Consider the following 15,133-nt stretch of genomic DNA (forward strand, 5'->3'; position numbering starts at 1 on the left):
TTAAACGATGGACGTTGTCCTTTGGTAAGTGTAACGTAATGGTTAAACATGTTGTAATGGATATCGCTCCAGAAATACTCTTCGAGGATGGAGCGCTCTTCGTCGGATGGGAGGTTGGCGACATAGTGAGCCGCGAGGTATTCTTGTATTGAAAAGTGGATAAAATTGAACGTTTTCGTTGCATAGAAGATGTCTATGTGCTCTACGACTTGTAAGAGACCAAAGCCATTGATGGCTCCTGGTATGGCTTCCAGCTGTGGACAGACAGACTTGATTTGCTCCAAAGTGATTATTAGTTGATTGTTATTTAATGCTTGTAGGGAAAGCTTTGATAATTGTTGTATTATCTTGCCACAGGGATATGGAAGGTTGTTGAGATCTGTGATAGGTTGCGTGACAGTGTTACCATATTTGGCAAGGTGTCGGCAGATGGTAAGGCTAATGAATAGCTTGTACAGTTCAGTAGAATTGTTCGGTAGGGGATATCCCTTCTTAAAGAGGAACAGTATAACAAGAAGATGAAATGGCGTGAAGCAAAGGCTATTGATGGTGGTGTGATGATGGAGATAGTTGGTGAGTTGTGGTATTTTGTGAGGGTGTGTCTTTAGTGATTGTTGAATGAAGTGTTGTCGTTCTGTTTCAGTAAAACCCAGAATGTCAACTCGGAGATTGGCCTTGTTATGGAGGTGTTGTGAAGCATGAGGACGAGATGACACTATCAACCCACACTCAGGTAACACTTTACGATTTATGATGTCAGCTATTAAACTGTTCTCTCTTAGGCCTTCAGGGAATTCATCATAGCCGTCAAGAAGGACTGCAAGGGACTTTCCGTTATCTTGTTGTAGACATTGAATACAAGTGGCAATATCTCCTTCAGAGTGAGTGATATGTGTCAGGAAGGACTGCAAAAGCTGTTGAAGTGATCTCATCTTTTGAACACCAGGATCCCTGAGACAGATCAACAACACCAGTTGAATCTTCTTCATCACATCTCCCTCAGCCCAACAGTAAGAAATGTGTTTCATCAGTATTGATTTCCCAATACCTGGAGCACCTTCTATTAGGATTGTTTGTGGATCATCACTCTGATCAAAAGGCTTCAGTATATCAGCAACATTTCTTGTCACCTTGCTAGTTTGAAGAGCCTCTCGCAATGGTTGATGACTGTCTAACCAACGACGTTTGGTTACTGGTTGACTACTAGCAGCAGAGATGACATCACTGATGTGACCAGTGTGGACTGCTTTAGTGATGATGTTGACATCTTTCATGGTACGTTGTTCTTCATAATGTACTAACACTACTGGAGTGAAATCTTTAGGTTGTTCAGGAGGCCAAGTGTCCTTCCCAACATCTAGCCTTGTCTGCTTGTAGACTCCCTTCACATGACGAGATAACTGGGAGACCACTGTACCTGTACAATACAAACTACAATTATGACAACTGTAATAGTTTAGTACCTCCAGTAGTGATGGATGATGATAGAGTAGAGGAATGGATAGCATCAACGAGTTTACCCCATGTTGCTGAGGGATTTTGTTGTAACCATCTCCTTAACATCACTTTACACCTCTCCTCACAACTGTTAGGATGATCCGTATTGATGATGTCAAGTTGTGACGATGTCACTTTTAGGGCAAGTCCCAACTCCCTCCAGTTTGCGGCACAATATGGGACAACATGACTGTTTATGTCTCGTTCCTCAGGTCTCTCATCTCCTGTAATATTTAATTGTTGTAGTTGCTATTCAGTAAATATATGTGTGATTTGCATAGCCAAAATATTCTAAGGGGCAAATGTTAAAAAAAAAAAAAATTGTGGATTGATTATTTACAAACAATTACAAAGCATAAGTATGGAGGTCTACAGACTATTAGCCCAAAAGCCAGGAAATTACCGACATTTAGACTAAAGGGCATGTGGTATCTGCTTGTAGCAAGAGTACATAATATTTATGTGTAGGCCCATATATAAATATTATGTACTCTTGCTTGTAGGTACCATTTAAAATGTAATGGCACTTAGTCATAGTGGTGTTTATTGAATAAGCGCCCCTAAAAAGAAATAAAAGGTTTATACCGTACGCAAGGAAATTGGGTATCACTCTTTTCACCCTATTTCATAACCCTACAGAACTTAGAAAAATAACGGTGAACCAAAAAGGCAGTATTTAAGAGGGATCGAACCCAGGATCCCAGTGTGATGGCCCAGTGTGCTACCGATTACGCTACCGCTGCTAGCTCCCTTCTTTTGTATCTTATAAATGTGACTAACGAAATAAGCTGTATATAGTAAGAAGAACCTAAGGCCACTCCAATTGGTAATTATGTTTCTGGTCAACCGCCCGCATCCTTTTTTGGAGAATGTTAAATTTCAGAAATACACGAGATACATGGGTAAAATTCCCGCATCAGCTTTTTGAAAAACCTGGATTTCAGAAACAAATATTGGGCTGCAACAAGTATGCTAATTCTAACCATAATTTGTATTTTATCAGTGAAAACCTGCAAGAAATGGACATAGTGCATAGTACAGATCGATATACTCTAATAGAACAGTCAGTAAATCACAAAAGTACTCTAATTGAGTAGTCACTTCATTGTTGCTTTGTTGCTGAATTCCGCCCGCCCGCACCTAGGACTCATTTTCAAAGGACCAGAAACATAACTAAGGTAAGTGCGGGTAATTCCGGACAGCTGCTAATTCCGGACACTTAGATCGTTCTCAACAATGGTAGAATCCCTCGGCCTATAATTTGGTATGCTAATGCAGTATCCTATGGCCTATCTACAAACCAAAATTGAAGCGAATCCGTTATTCCATTGCGAAGTTTGACGCGAATTTGTAGCGCAATCACGGGTAATTTTGTTCAAAAACTTTGAAAATGTTGTCAGCCCAAGCTCATATTTTCGATTTTCAAAGATTTATAGAAAGACCATACCCTCAGCTAATTGCACACCAAAAACCGTAAGAATCCATGCAGCACAGGCGGAGTGGCAGTCGATTTATCAGCAGCTGTTCGGTTGAAATACAAAGAAAATAATCGCGAATTACATAAACTTTTAAAAATACGCACTGCTGCTTTCTCCCAAATGATATGAACTTTCTACTTGATTTATAAGCTGCAAATGAGTGGTACTTTAGTCTGCATACTTGTAAAAGAGAATTGGTAACCTGTGGAAGGCTCTACTTGCTTGTTTTTCGAAGTGTCCGGAATTAGCCGCACGTTGCATTTTTACACGCTGTTAAATTTTGGTTCATAACTCCTCAGCAGTTCATCGTATCGAAACGAAACTTGTACTGCAGATGCACCATAAGATAGGCTTTACAACGATTCCTAGAGTTTGTCTTAACTCGTTGTGAGTCCAATGTTAGATCGATTTTATCAAAGAGTGTCCGGAATTACCCTCATTTACCTTACCAATTGGAGTGGCCTAACCCTGAAGGTGAAGAAGAAACCAAAGCTGAATTCTAACGCTAACACTACTAGACGCTTCCCCTAAAGTCTACTACTCGCGGCAACTACTAGATGCGTGCCCTAAAGTCGAAGAGAGAGAGCAACAACTACAGTGGGAAGTCTGGATGCTTTTGAGCTTAATATTACGTAAGGGTTATGAAAGGTGGTGAAAAGAGTAAAACCCCAAGGAAATTTTGACGTCAAAAAACTTTGACGAATCGGTTTAATTCGTCAAATATTTATAAGCGCCCTTAAAAGTACAGGTTTTGCCTACAATTTTTTGATTTTCGTCAACATTTTATTCGTCAAATCTGCTGAAGTCTGAATTCGTCAAATTATTATTATTATTATTATTATCAATTTTTCCAAAGATGGGTAACACAAAAGGCAATACTACCTGTACAAGGTGATCCCCAACACAGAACATACATTCACATGTACAATTACACACAAACAAATACAAAAGGAACATGAACTACTTAATATTTACAAAATCAATAAACCTAATTACAAAAAAAGATAATGTTTTAACCTAGTCTTAAAACTGCCAGCAGTCCTTTGAGATAAAATTTCAAAAGGAATTGAGTTCCAAAGAAAGGGTGTGGTCACAAAAAATGAGTGCCGAAATGCGTTGATAGTTGACGCAAGATTTAATGTCAAAGTTTTCCTACGTCAAAATTTCCTTGCGTACGGTAGTTCCGTGCGAGGTTCTGTGAGGCAAGACTTACTGCCTTTTCCGCTTGGAATGGATTCCAGTGAGATCCGGGAAGTTGACGCCATTAAGAAGAGATCACGTTGTGTTAAGTGTCGCTCAGGTCTGTTTATCGTTGACTAAAATGATCGCCGTAGCCACTCAATACAGGTTCTTTACCCTAAAGGATAATCATTAATATAGATTCATTACGTAATGAAGATCACTAACCTTCCATTACGATTATCATCATAGATATTAGATACACCGTTATCATAAAGGAGTAGAACAATTGGCGGAAGTTGTGGTGATGTGATGGAGCTAATAGTTTGTGTAGGAGTGTTAATGAATAATCAACATCGTCTATTACCCAAGGTTATCTTCTTATCGTCCTCTGTGACTATGTTATATGTAGAGTGTATTGTGTGTTTGTGGTGGTGTGTAACTGTGTCTGTGGTGGTGTGTAACTGTGTCTGTGGTGGTGTGTAACTGTGTCTGTGGTGGTGTGTAACTGTGTCTGTGGTGGTGTGTAACTGTGTCTGGTGGTGTATAACTGTGTCTGTGGTGGTGTGTAACTGTGTCTGGTGGTGTGTAACAGTATCTGGTTGTGTAACTGTATCTGGTTGTGTAACTGTGTCTGGTTGTGTAACTGTGTCTGGTTGTGTAACTATGTCTGTGGTGGTGTGTAACTGTATCTGGTTGTGTAACTGTGTCTGTGGTGGTGTGTAACTGTATCTGGTTGTGTAACTGTGTCTGTGGTGGTGTGTAACTGTATCTGGTTGTGTAACTGTGTCTGTGGTGGTGTGTAACTGTATCTGGTTGTGTAACTGTGTCTGTGGTGGTGTGTAACTGTATCTGGTTGTGTAACTGTGTCTGTGGTGGTGTGTAACTGTGTCTGTGGTGGTGTGTAACTGTATCTGTGGTGGTGTGTAACTGTATCTGGTTGTGTAACTGTGTCTGGTTGTGTAACTGTATCTGTGGTGGTGTATAACTGTATCTGTGGTGGTGTGTAACTGTGTCTGTGGTGCATGGTGTGTAACTGTGTCTGTGGTAGTGTGTAACTGTGTCTGTGGTGGTGTGTAACTGTGTCTATGGTGGTGTGTAACTGTGTTTGTATGATGTGCAGGGGAAATGCAATTAAATTTGCTCCTTATCTGATAAGTGCTTTTAGAGTTGTAGCGTTGGACACGATATAAGCGCTTCTGAAATTTATTACTGTTAATTACATATTTCTAATATGTGATGAGGAGGAAGTGATAGAAGAAATGTTTAGCAATATCCACACACCACGTTACCTTGTGCTTCACAGAAAATTCTTATTGCAGGCGAGTGTGCAAGTTTCTATTTCTTCGTTCGATTCTCTGTGAGGCCAAGCTAGCAGCGGTGTCCGCTTTTGTTTTTCAATACCCTGGGACTTGCTATGGGAGGCTATGTTAGTATGCACTTTGCTTTCTTCAACAATTGCTGTGCTTAAATACACGTACATGATGTATTTACACATCAATTCCACCTTCAAATGCTTACACATGTGATCCCCGTAGATTTCAAAAGCAATTTACATGCCTGGAGTAGTGGGATAGAGTTGGGTAGATCGGCTGATCAATAGACTAAACTTGAAGTGTGCTCTTGAATGTAATTTGTGAAAACTTTGGTGAGTACTTGGTTAAACTTTCAATACAAAATGTATGTGCTCACGTGTGCATGTCCAACCTCCTCTGGTTGTAGTGATAGACAACAAGGAGCAATTGATTTATACAGTGTCTATATGAAAAACAGTTAATCAATCATGAGTGTTGAGTACAATGGGGTACAGAGTATAGCTGGGATAAGTATTGTTTTTGGCCTAAATAATGTATACACCCATGCTATTAAGCAAAAAGCTTAGAAAAGGCAACAATAATAAAGTTATGATTTACCTCAACTAACCAAACACACATACATTTGCTTCATGGTAAAGAAGGTATTCTTACTTCCCATGAAGAGATCAATGAATTGATATAGTATGTTAGAAGTTTAGACTCTATTTAGGCTGTTTTGAGTGGGCAGTAAATCTCATATACTCCACCTTGTTGTCTAATATACTCCATGCCTTCAGGCACAATATAACATATGCTCAAAATCCAATCAGTATATATGCAGTGATGTAATGAGGGTGCATATTTTGTCGTGTGAGCATACACAGTTGCCATGGCGCTGGTATTATTGCAATAAAACCAGCAGCTTTTTCCAAGCTTACAGCAGAAACAGCCATGGATGAGATAAGTAATCTGAGTGTAATGTAAAATAGAGTCTAAAGTAGTTATACGGGCACAATGTGGAGTCTGAAATTCAAAGGCACAAATCTGTAGTGCATGGGCAAAGTGAGAGTGTTACAGATTTGAGCTTTTGGGTATATAAATTTCATAGAGCCTGTATCACTACATTGTGTCTTCTTTCACTGTTTACTGAAGCGATTAAAACACGCGTAAAATTATTTTTGTAGCAGATATCTTTTTCAATGACATTTCAAAAACAGAATTATCCAAACAAGTTGCTCAGCAGGTTACATATAACGATTGTATGTTATAGTGAAATTGTTGTTTAGATGTGTTAGTCCATAGTACTAGCATGTCACATGTATGTGTTAATTGATTTCCTGCTTGTTCCATTTCATGATGGTTGACACTACACACATATCAGATGTAGTGAATCGTGTTATAGCAGGATTATTGGTAGTACCTGTCAGTAATATTTTACACCCCTTAAATGAGTTATTAGCGATATATGAACGATCTTATATTGATCACACATCAGATACAGAAAAGAATTGGTAGAAATATCCCAGCTGTCTCCCTGATAGAGTGTATGAGAACAGTGTGGAATTAACAGTGAAAATTACAACAAATAACTTAGTACACAGTCACAATTGTGACCCAGTCTGGGAAAACCGGTCTTATCACCCATGTCAGGAGATTCGATTTTTTACAATTCCACAATCAAAATCAGTTAGACTTGAGTGGTCTGGTTTTGCTGGCTGCTTATCCCAAGCCCAGTGGAAATCCGTATGTGTGGTGTAGGGCCTTAATGAAGCTCTGGTCAGCCTGGGAATGGCTGTATGTGGCTGTACAACTCTGTGATGTTGAATAAATACATCTGCTGTGAATTTCCTTTTATTTTAGTCAATTTTGAGACCTGAATGGCCCATAACTTAATAGTATTAGCCTAATTCATCCCAAAATGTTCCTTTTCAATTTTTAAACAGCATCTTTCCTGCCTTCCAGGCCTCCCCCCCTGCCTCCCACCCCTTTTGGAGCTCGCCTGATACAGCCAACCACGGTTTTAAAAACTATCTAAAATGGTGGGAAACTTAGCTGTTGACTACTTCAGTGAATGATCTGGAAGGTAATAAATTGTTTGTAAAACGTGTGAATTTAAAACCGGCGTTTCTCAATACTTTTGGAAGGGCTGGTTTTCCCAGACTGGGTCACAATTATTTTAATACTTCATTAAATGTATTTGTTATATCATTGCTAGGAGACAAGCTGGTTACCATTAGTTACTATGACCACAATGTGCTGGAGTTCACCAAGGAGGCATGCCATGCTGTTGTTGTCATCATGAACATCAAGGTGAGTTCTGTTTGATGCGAAGTGTAATCATAACTAAACCATCCCATAGTTTAACATTCTACCAGAATCTCCACTACATAAGAGTTACACCATCTCCATCCCAGCAAAATTGTTGTCCCACAATTGAAGGATGTTATGTTAGTAATAGTTCTCATTGTAGGTCTGTGTGTATGTATGTATCTGTATGTATGTGTATGTCTGTGTGTATGTGTACACTGTGCTGTATGTGTCCATCTAGTTGTGTATGTCCTTATGTCCCTCTGTATGTCTGTGTGTCTGTATTTATGCGTGTGTGTTGTGTGTATCTGTAATATGTGTGTGTATGTGTTTCCTTCTGTATTATGTGTGTCCGTTTGTATGTGTGTGTATTTCTGTTGTGTGCACGTATATGTGTATATGTCTGTGTGTCTGTATTTATGTGTGTATGTCTTGTCTGCAGTGTGTGTTGTGTCTATGGCAATACATACATGTTTGTGTGTATGTATGTGTGTATGTACTGTATGTATATGTGTCCGTCTCTGGTTGTGTATGTCTGTGTATCCATCTGTGTGTGTAGCGTAGTGTGTAGTATGTGTGTGTGTGTGTGTGTGTGTGTGTGTGTGTGTGTGTGTGTGTGTGTGTGTGTGTGTGTGTGGTGTGTGTGTAGTGTGTGTGTGTGTGTGTGTGTGTGTGTGTGTGTGTGTGTGTGTGTGTGTGTGTGTGTGTGTGTGTGTGTGTGTGTGTGTAGCATGTGTGCGAGTGTGTGTGTGTGTGGCATGTGTGCAAATGTGTGTGTGTGTGCGTGCGTTTGAGCTATTCATCAGTTTCACCTATGAGACATGGCTCTTCCTCTTCTTGGTTACTAGACCTAGGATTAGCCTATTAGTCTGAGTAGTGTACAGGTTACCTTGACAACTGGGTAGAACTGTTGGTTGTGTGTGCAATAGTTCAGTCATATCTTAAACCAGATTATCCTGCTGATCATGTATAATGGTTTTTAGATGGATCTTGTGTCTACATTCATGGCAGTGAAGCTAATGCTTTTGGTTAGAAATTGTGTCATTGCTGATGCTAGTAATGTGGGTGTGTTTGTTGATAACCATGCTAAGGTAAGCATCATGTGACCTCACATGACATCACATGACCTCACACAGGCAATATAATGATATCGATGACAACAAACTAGCTGGAGTATGGATTAAGAACTATACTAGTCCAATATTCCATAGTAATGCCATACATCACGGCAAAGATGTTGGGTTCTTTATATTCCAAGATGGACAGGTAAATAACATGGGTAATCCCCCTGGTGATAAGGGATAACCCCTAATTTCCCCCAGGGCATACTAGAAGACAATGACATCCACACAAACAGGATAGCTGGTATAGAGATCAAACAAGATGCTAATCCAATAGTGATGAAGTGTAACAGCTGTTGAGATCGTCCATAAATTTCAACAGCATCTGCCACCACCATATCACGTTATGTAACAAATATTTATTGCAAGTTATTAATTATATGTACAGCAGAAAGCTCAGCACAAAGAGTACGCCAGTTCACTTTTGCTGTGTCCTTATCCATGTTGCAGTCCTTTCAAAAATTTTTGCCAAGGACTTAAATGGTTTTTCTGACTTCAAGCCATGATAAAGGAGATATACTGGGTAGCTAGTGTTGAAATCTGACTATCATGCAATACAGGGATACAAAATATGCGAATAATTTTAATAACAAAAGAGTGTTGTTATTGATGATTATCATTAGAAATTTCAGTAAACATTTATAGCTAGTACATGTATTCAGGGACTGATCCATGGAGAAGGTCTAGGGTGGTGGAGGGGGTAGCTAGCCGTGCAATGGCCTTGCAACCACTCGGATATAGTATGATTGCTATCCTTTGAAAGGTCTTACATTATAACTTGGACAAATTGACAATCTTGTCTACTCCTGCTCCTTCGATTACAAACAAGTTTCCTGAACTTTCTGTATGTTCTAGAATTCTTGTCCAGGTGATGTTTCTTTCACATATTGGTGCCTTGAATTGATTCACTTCCTCTCTCTTTAAGCGTTGGAAAATCCCATATTGTCTTTTCTGATGATAAAATACTTTACAGCGTTGACTCTCTGGTACTACTAGTTCTAATACTTTATCTAACCATTTTAAAATTCTTGTTTTTGATTTCTTTGTTGTATCTCCTATCAGCATAGTAAATATTCTACACAACATAAATAATAGTTCAGTTTGTTACCTCTTCATAATGGTGGATGTGTTCTAGATCTTCTATCCATGTATCTCATGTTGTAGCATTAGCAATAAACACTAATCCTGGGTCATCAGGTACGTAGTACTACTACTTCCTGAAGGGAATAAAAAGCATGTACTACACAATATACACAACGTAAACAATACACTGTTTTAAATGGTCATACAAATTAGCTACTATCCCTTAAATGGACCATTGTCATAACATGGTATGTATTATCGATAAACAACGTTCTAGCACTTTGCACTTTGGGAGAGTGTTCGTAGTGTGACTTCAAACACTCTCCCATCATTTTGGTCATTTCCTAAGTTCCTAGTCCATGTTCTACTCTCTTCCAAGGAAGTTGCTGATTCATCTTGCTTCAGTCTGTGAAGATTTCCATATTGTTTTCTTCCATTATAAAACACTTCACAACGTTGGCTATCTGATATAACTATGTCTAGAACTTTGTCCAGCCACTTTAAAATTCTTTTCTGGATTCCTTTGATGTTGCTCCTATCAGAATAGTAAGGATTCCACGCAACATAAATATCAGTTTCATTTTGTTATATACCTCATCTTAATGGTGGATCAATTCTTTCAGTGATATGTCACATTACACAGTGAGCTCCTCTTGTGTTTGCAATAATTACAACTCCGAGGTCATCATAAACATGTACTTCTTCCTGAAGGGAATAAAAAGCATGTACTAAGCAATATGTTAAAGTTGTAGGGTCTTTTGTAATGTAACACTTATACCATAATATAAATAATTTATTACAAGTTATTGTACATACAACAGAAAGCACAACATAGAGAACACACTGGTTGAAATGGTCAAATTACTACTCCTTATATGGTCCTGTATCATAATGTGGTATGATCGATACTTGGCCTCTTCCTGTTGGTTGTACTTCATACTTTACCAACACTTTGGCCATGCCTTAACTCTTAAGTGTCTTGTCCATGGTGTACTTCTTTCTGAAATTGCTGCGATGATTCATCTTTTTTCAATCTATGAAAAATACCATATTCCCTCTTTCCATAATAGAATACTTTACAACGATGACTATCTGATATAACTTGCACCAGAACTTTGTCTAGCCACCTATGAATTTTTTTTGCTTCAGTTGATGTTGCTCTCTCTCCTTAATGGTGGATCTATCCTTTTAGAAATATAGTTCATAGCATGATGAGCTCTTCTTGCATTCACAACAAACACCAATCCTGGATCATCTCATCAGGTACTTCTTCTTGCAAGGAATACAAAGCTTGTACTAAGCAATATACTAAAGTTATAGGGTCTTTTGTAATGTAATTCATGACTATGAGTTTCTCATCCATGTTGCATTTTATTCTAACATTTCTGCCAAGAATATAGATGATTCTTCTCACTTCATTCTATGAAAAATCCCATACTCTATCTTGTGATTGTAGTATACTTTACAACGATGACTCTCCAATACAACTCGCTCTAAAACTTTATCCAGCCACTTAAGAATTTTTTTTCCGATTCAGTTGGTGTTTGTGTCTCCTATCAGATTAGGATTGATTGTAGAGATGTTTCTCCTATTGTCAGGACCAGCCTTAAGGGTAGGCAGCTGTTAGCTAGGGCCCCGGGACTAAGGGGGCCCGTAATGCTCCAAAACTAGGGCCCCAGTTCTCAAAATACAAATTCAGTATATTAAACTACACAACTCTTACTATTAAGAAGATACACAACTCGTCACTCGAGGAACAAATCACATGATAGCTAATCTATATAGTAATGAACAATATTAATTTAAAGCAATAATTATATTGGAATGCATTGGCGGTTGCACTATACATTAGGAATATGTCATTAGTTTTCCACTGCAATGGGTAAGGAGGCAAGAAATCATGTGATTGTGTTGATTTAAATCATCAGGTCTCGAGTGGTGGTGAGGTTGTTCACTTTCAATTACTTAAGTGTGATGAAGGATGATCAAGTAGTCACTTTGTACACATGTGAGTTGAAGCACACACTGATTTTCTGGGGTTCACAGTGGTACACTGAGATAATCAGGGATAGCTGTGTAGCTCTACTGGTGGTGTCTTTGATTGTAACTTCTTACTGTTACTGTACGTGGTCTCTTTGGGCCAACCTTATAAGGTGAACTGTCTGACGATTACTCAAAGGCACATTTAGAGACTGGAATTGCAGGTCCCTGCCGAATCTAGGGTTTGCGGTGCAGCATGTTGATCTGGTTCACTAAATGTGTTTGGTGGAAGGATGGCGGCGGTTGTAAACATTATTTCATTGTGGTAAACTTCTAATATAATTGTACCACTGTAGTACCATGGTAGCTATGCTGTTGGTTCCCACAATAAACAGCTGTGTAGCTTTGTAGCATGTCAAAATTATCAACAGAAGCTACTGTCTGGAGATAGTTCATCCCACAAACTATGTGTTGGTTATTTGGATGTCATCATGTTGAGTAACAAACCTATCATGTGTGTGTCAGGTGAACTTGTGTAGCATATAGTCAATTGAAAATTCGTAACAACTGTCGAGACCATCCACAAATTTCAACAGTATCTACCACCAAATTATGGAACAATAGCAGTTATTTAGGATTTGTACAAACTGTAACGTGTTCAGCAAATTGAATGTTCTCACTTTTTAAGGTGTTTATATCTCTTCCTCCCAATGTAGGGTGTTTTCCCTCACGTACCGTTGTAGTGATGGAATGAACAAAATCAAGCAGTAGTGGATTGATGTTTTCAAGTTTACCATCAACATCAAATGATATTGGATCATTTCTCCTTGTAGTGGATTGTCTATCAATCTCTTCATGGATCAAATCATTTATAATGTGAGCTGTTGTATGTGATACTGAATATTTATCTGACTGATTGCCAGTAGGTTTAACATACATAACTGTGATGTCATCAGTGGAACTATTGGCACTTAAAGCTCATGAAAGGATTACTAATAGATCAACACCATATATGGTAAAGAATTGTGCCAAACTTCATGTGTACACATTTTTACAACATGTAGATGAGTAATCAGTTGATGTAATAATCATTTACCAGAGAACAGCAAACAGCTGTCATCAGTGTCTATGGTTACCTGTGTAGACTTGATGTTACCAGTAAACTCTGCTTGTAATAACACCCTACAGGCCCATTAAAGCAAAATGGCCTTCTCCATTAGTAAGTTGTGTGCTACATATAGGGCTTCAAGGATAGCTTTGGTTAGTTTATCAGTGATATTATCATTGTACTTACTACTAACCCATCTTCTATTGACTGTTGTAGTGCTGTGTTGCTGCCATGTGGGGTGGTTAAAGATTCTATGATGGAACAATTGAGTCCTGTAGCAGGTTAGGCATATGTAGTCACTTGGTTTAATTACAACATTTTGACCAGTAGTATTTGCCAAGTGTTTAGACACTTTCATATCATCTGGACTGTGGATAAAAATGATTTAATTATAATGTATGCCTTATAATAACATATGACCCACCTGTTTGTTCAGTGTGGAATAATTTTGTGGTTTGTGGTAAACATGGGTTGGATTAATCTTTCATTTTCCACATTCTCACACTGAGGATTATTACATCTTTTTACAGGGAGAAGACTATTTCAAGATTACTCTCAGCTACTACTTTCCATGATGGAATGTGTTCCTGCTTTTGGCCATGTCACTTGACCTCCACTAAGTGTCTCCTACACACCAGTGTACTGTCATTGAGGGACTTTCCCTAGTGTTTCACAAAGTAAGTATGCTCCATATTATGTACATTCTTTTTAAACCAGTCACATGTCCTCGGCCGGTCTTAGGCCAGCTGTGGGTGCCTGGTCTACTAAAATTGTTTTCGTAAAGGTAGTGCGCGTGTGTGTGTGTGTGTTTGAGCAAAATCATTAAATGGTAAAAGCAGCTTTTACGTGAGAAGTAAAAGTGCAATTAAGTTTGTATTAAACTTCTACACAGGTAAACTTTGCTCTGAGGTGGTCTCTGGTCTGAAATACAGGTCTCCTCAGACTTTGTGAATTACCTTCCCTTCGGGTTTTACAGGCGTTTAACAACTGAAAAACAACGGTGCAGGCCTCAGTAGACTACCATGAATAGCCTATTCCTTTGAGTTGGGAAGGGGCATATCCTCTATTTATACAAACAAATATGAAGGGCAGCTTTGCGGCTTTGTCGATAGAATTTGTGGGATAAAAACACGATAGTCAAACTACTGTATAAAACAGTTTAGAAGATACCTCTGTGTGTACTATGTTGGTAATAGCGGTTTGTTTAACAAGCGTTTCCTTAGCAGTGCATAGCAATGTAATCGAAGAATTGCAAAAATTCATGAATTGCAAAATCTGAGAGTTACAATAAATTAATATTGTTATGTATATTGCACAACCAAAAACCTTCACAGAATGCAGCTTCTATACATTGCCTAAAGGCATGTGCTTGAAGCGTCAACAACCAATTGTAACATCAACTCGTATTCCTTCTAAGAAAATCAATGTTCCCATATACCAGCTTTCTTGACAACTTCATCAAGTCAATTGTAGATAGTTTGACAAGACTCAACTGTAGTTATTCCTAAACAAATTACTAGATACGTGTAGTTTCATACGTTGAATCAACAGAGGATTTTCTGAGGCTGCTCCTTCAGCAATAACCAAGCATTGATGCACTACTCTTGGTAGGTTCGAAAAGCAACAGCACACAGGAAGCTAATCATCTTCCAATATTCGCACACTTTTGGAACTCATCCTAGATGAAATAAAGAAAGGGTGTGTTACTCAAGTCATCACAAATTGCGTTTTATCACCTCGGTTTAGTTGTGCGGTTTTTACCGTATAGAGGGAAACTTTGGCAGGGATAACTTTCGCGAATTTGGTGATCCGCTACAAATTCACCAAAGTTTAACCCTCCAATTACTCGTAGCACCTGAGATTAGCATCTCTATAGATATAGATTGAGCTTCAATTCGTCAAATGCAATGTAGTTTGTTATTCATCAAAGTTTCCCTCTATACGGTATTCACCCTGGGGGTTAATATTGACTGCCCTATAGCTATGTATATATGAACATTGATCAATTGGAGTACTACATGTAGTGCAATGGACTGCCAGAGTGACTGAGTAACTTGATTGAGTGACTGCTGTGTGATCTTTTCA

General features: G+C 38.6%; 1 protein-coding gene and 2 long non-coding RNA genes across 3 annotated transcripts; 2 read left to right on the forward strand and 1 right to left on the reverse strand.

Annotated features, from left to right (window-relative positions):
• Window positions 1-303: 303 nt before the first annotated feature.
• LOC136248230 (uncharacterized) lies at window positions 304-1,906 on the reverse strand. The gene is made up of 4 exons (XM_066040040.1): window positions 1,901-1,906; window positions 1,464-1,746; window positions 457-1,417; window positions 304-379 (listed from the first exon to the last, which is right to left on the reverse strand). The coding sequence occupies exons 1-4, from the start codon at window positions 1,904-1,906 to the stop codon at window positions 304-306; spliced, it is 1,326 nt and encodes a 441-aa protein (XP_065896112.1).
• A 3,173-nt stretch (window positions 1,907-5,079) lies between these two features.
• Window positions 5,080-9,429, forward strand: LOC136247637 (uncharacterized). The gene is made up of 6 exons (XR_010697679.1): window positions 5,080-7,532; window positions 7,665-7,759; window positions 7,809-7,896; window positions 8,740-8,847; window positions 8,893-9,022; window positions 9,079-9,429. It is a non-coding gene; the product is annotated as an uncharacterized lncRNA (long non-coding RNA).
• A 3,265-nt stretch (window positions 9,430-12,694) lies between these two features.
• LOC136246609 (uncharacterized) lies at window positions 12,695-13,138 on the forward strand. Its single transcript, XR_010696668.1, has 3 exons — window positions 12,695-12,816; window positions 12,867-12,955; window positions 13,005-13,138. It is a non-coding gene; the product is annotated as an uncharacterized lncRNA (long non-coding RNA).
• The last annotated feature ends 1,995 nt before the right edge of the window (window positions 13,139-15,133 follow it).

Source organism: Dysidea avara, chromosome 2 (assembly GCF_963678975.1).
Source record: "Dysidea avara chromosome 2, odDysAvar1.4, whole genome shotgun sequence".
Taxonomy (NCBI): domain Eukaryota; kingdom Metazoa; phylum Porifera; class Demospongiae; order Dictyoceratida; family Dysideidae; genus Dysidea; species Dysidea avara.

Excerpts from the sequence above, each read along its gene's own strand:
- LOC136248230 (XM_066040040.1), bottom strand. Across the intron at positions 1,418-1,463 it reads ATCATCCATCACTACTGGAG|GTACAGTGGTCTCCCAGTTA; the intron begins GTACTAAACTAT and ends TGTATTGTACAG. Across the intron at positions 380-456 it reads CCGAACAATTCTACTGAACT|ATCTCAACAACCTTCCATAT; the intron begins GTACAAGCTATT and ends AACCTATCACAG.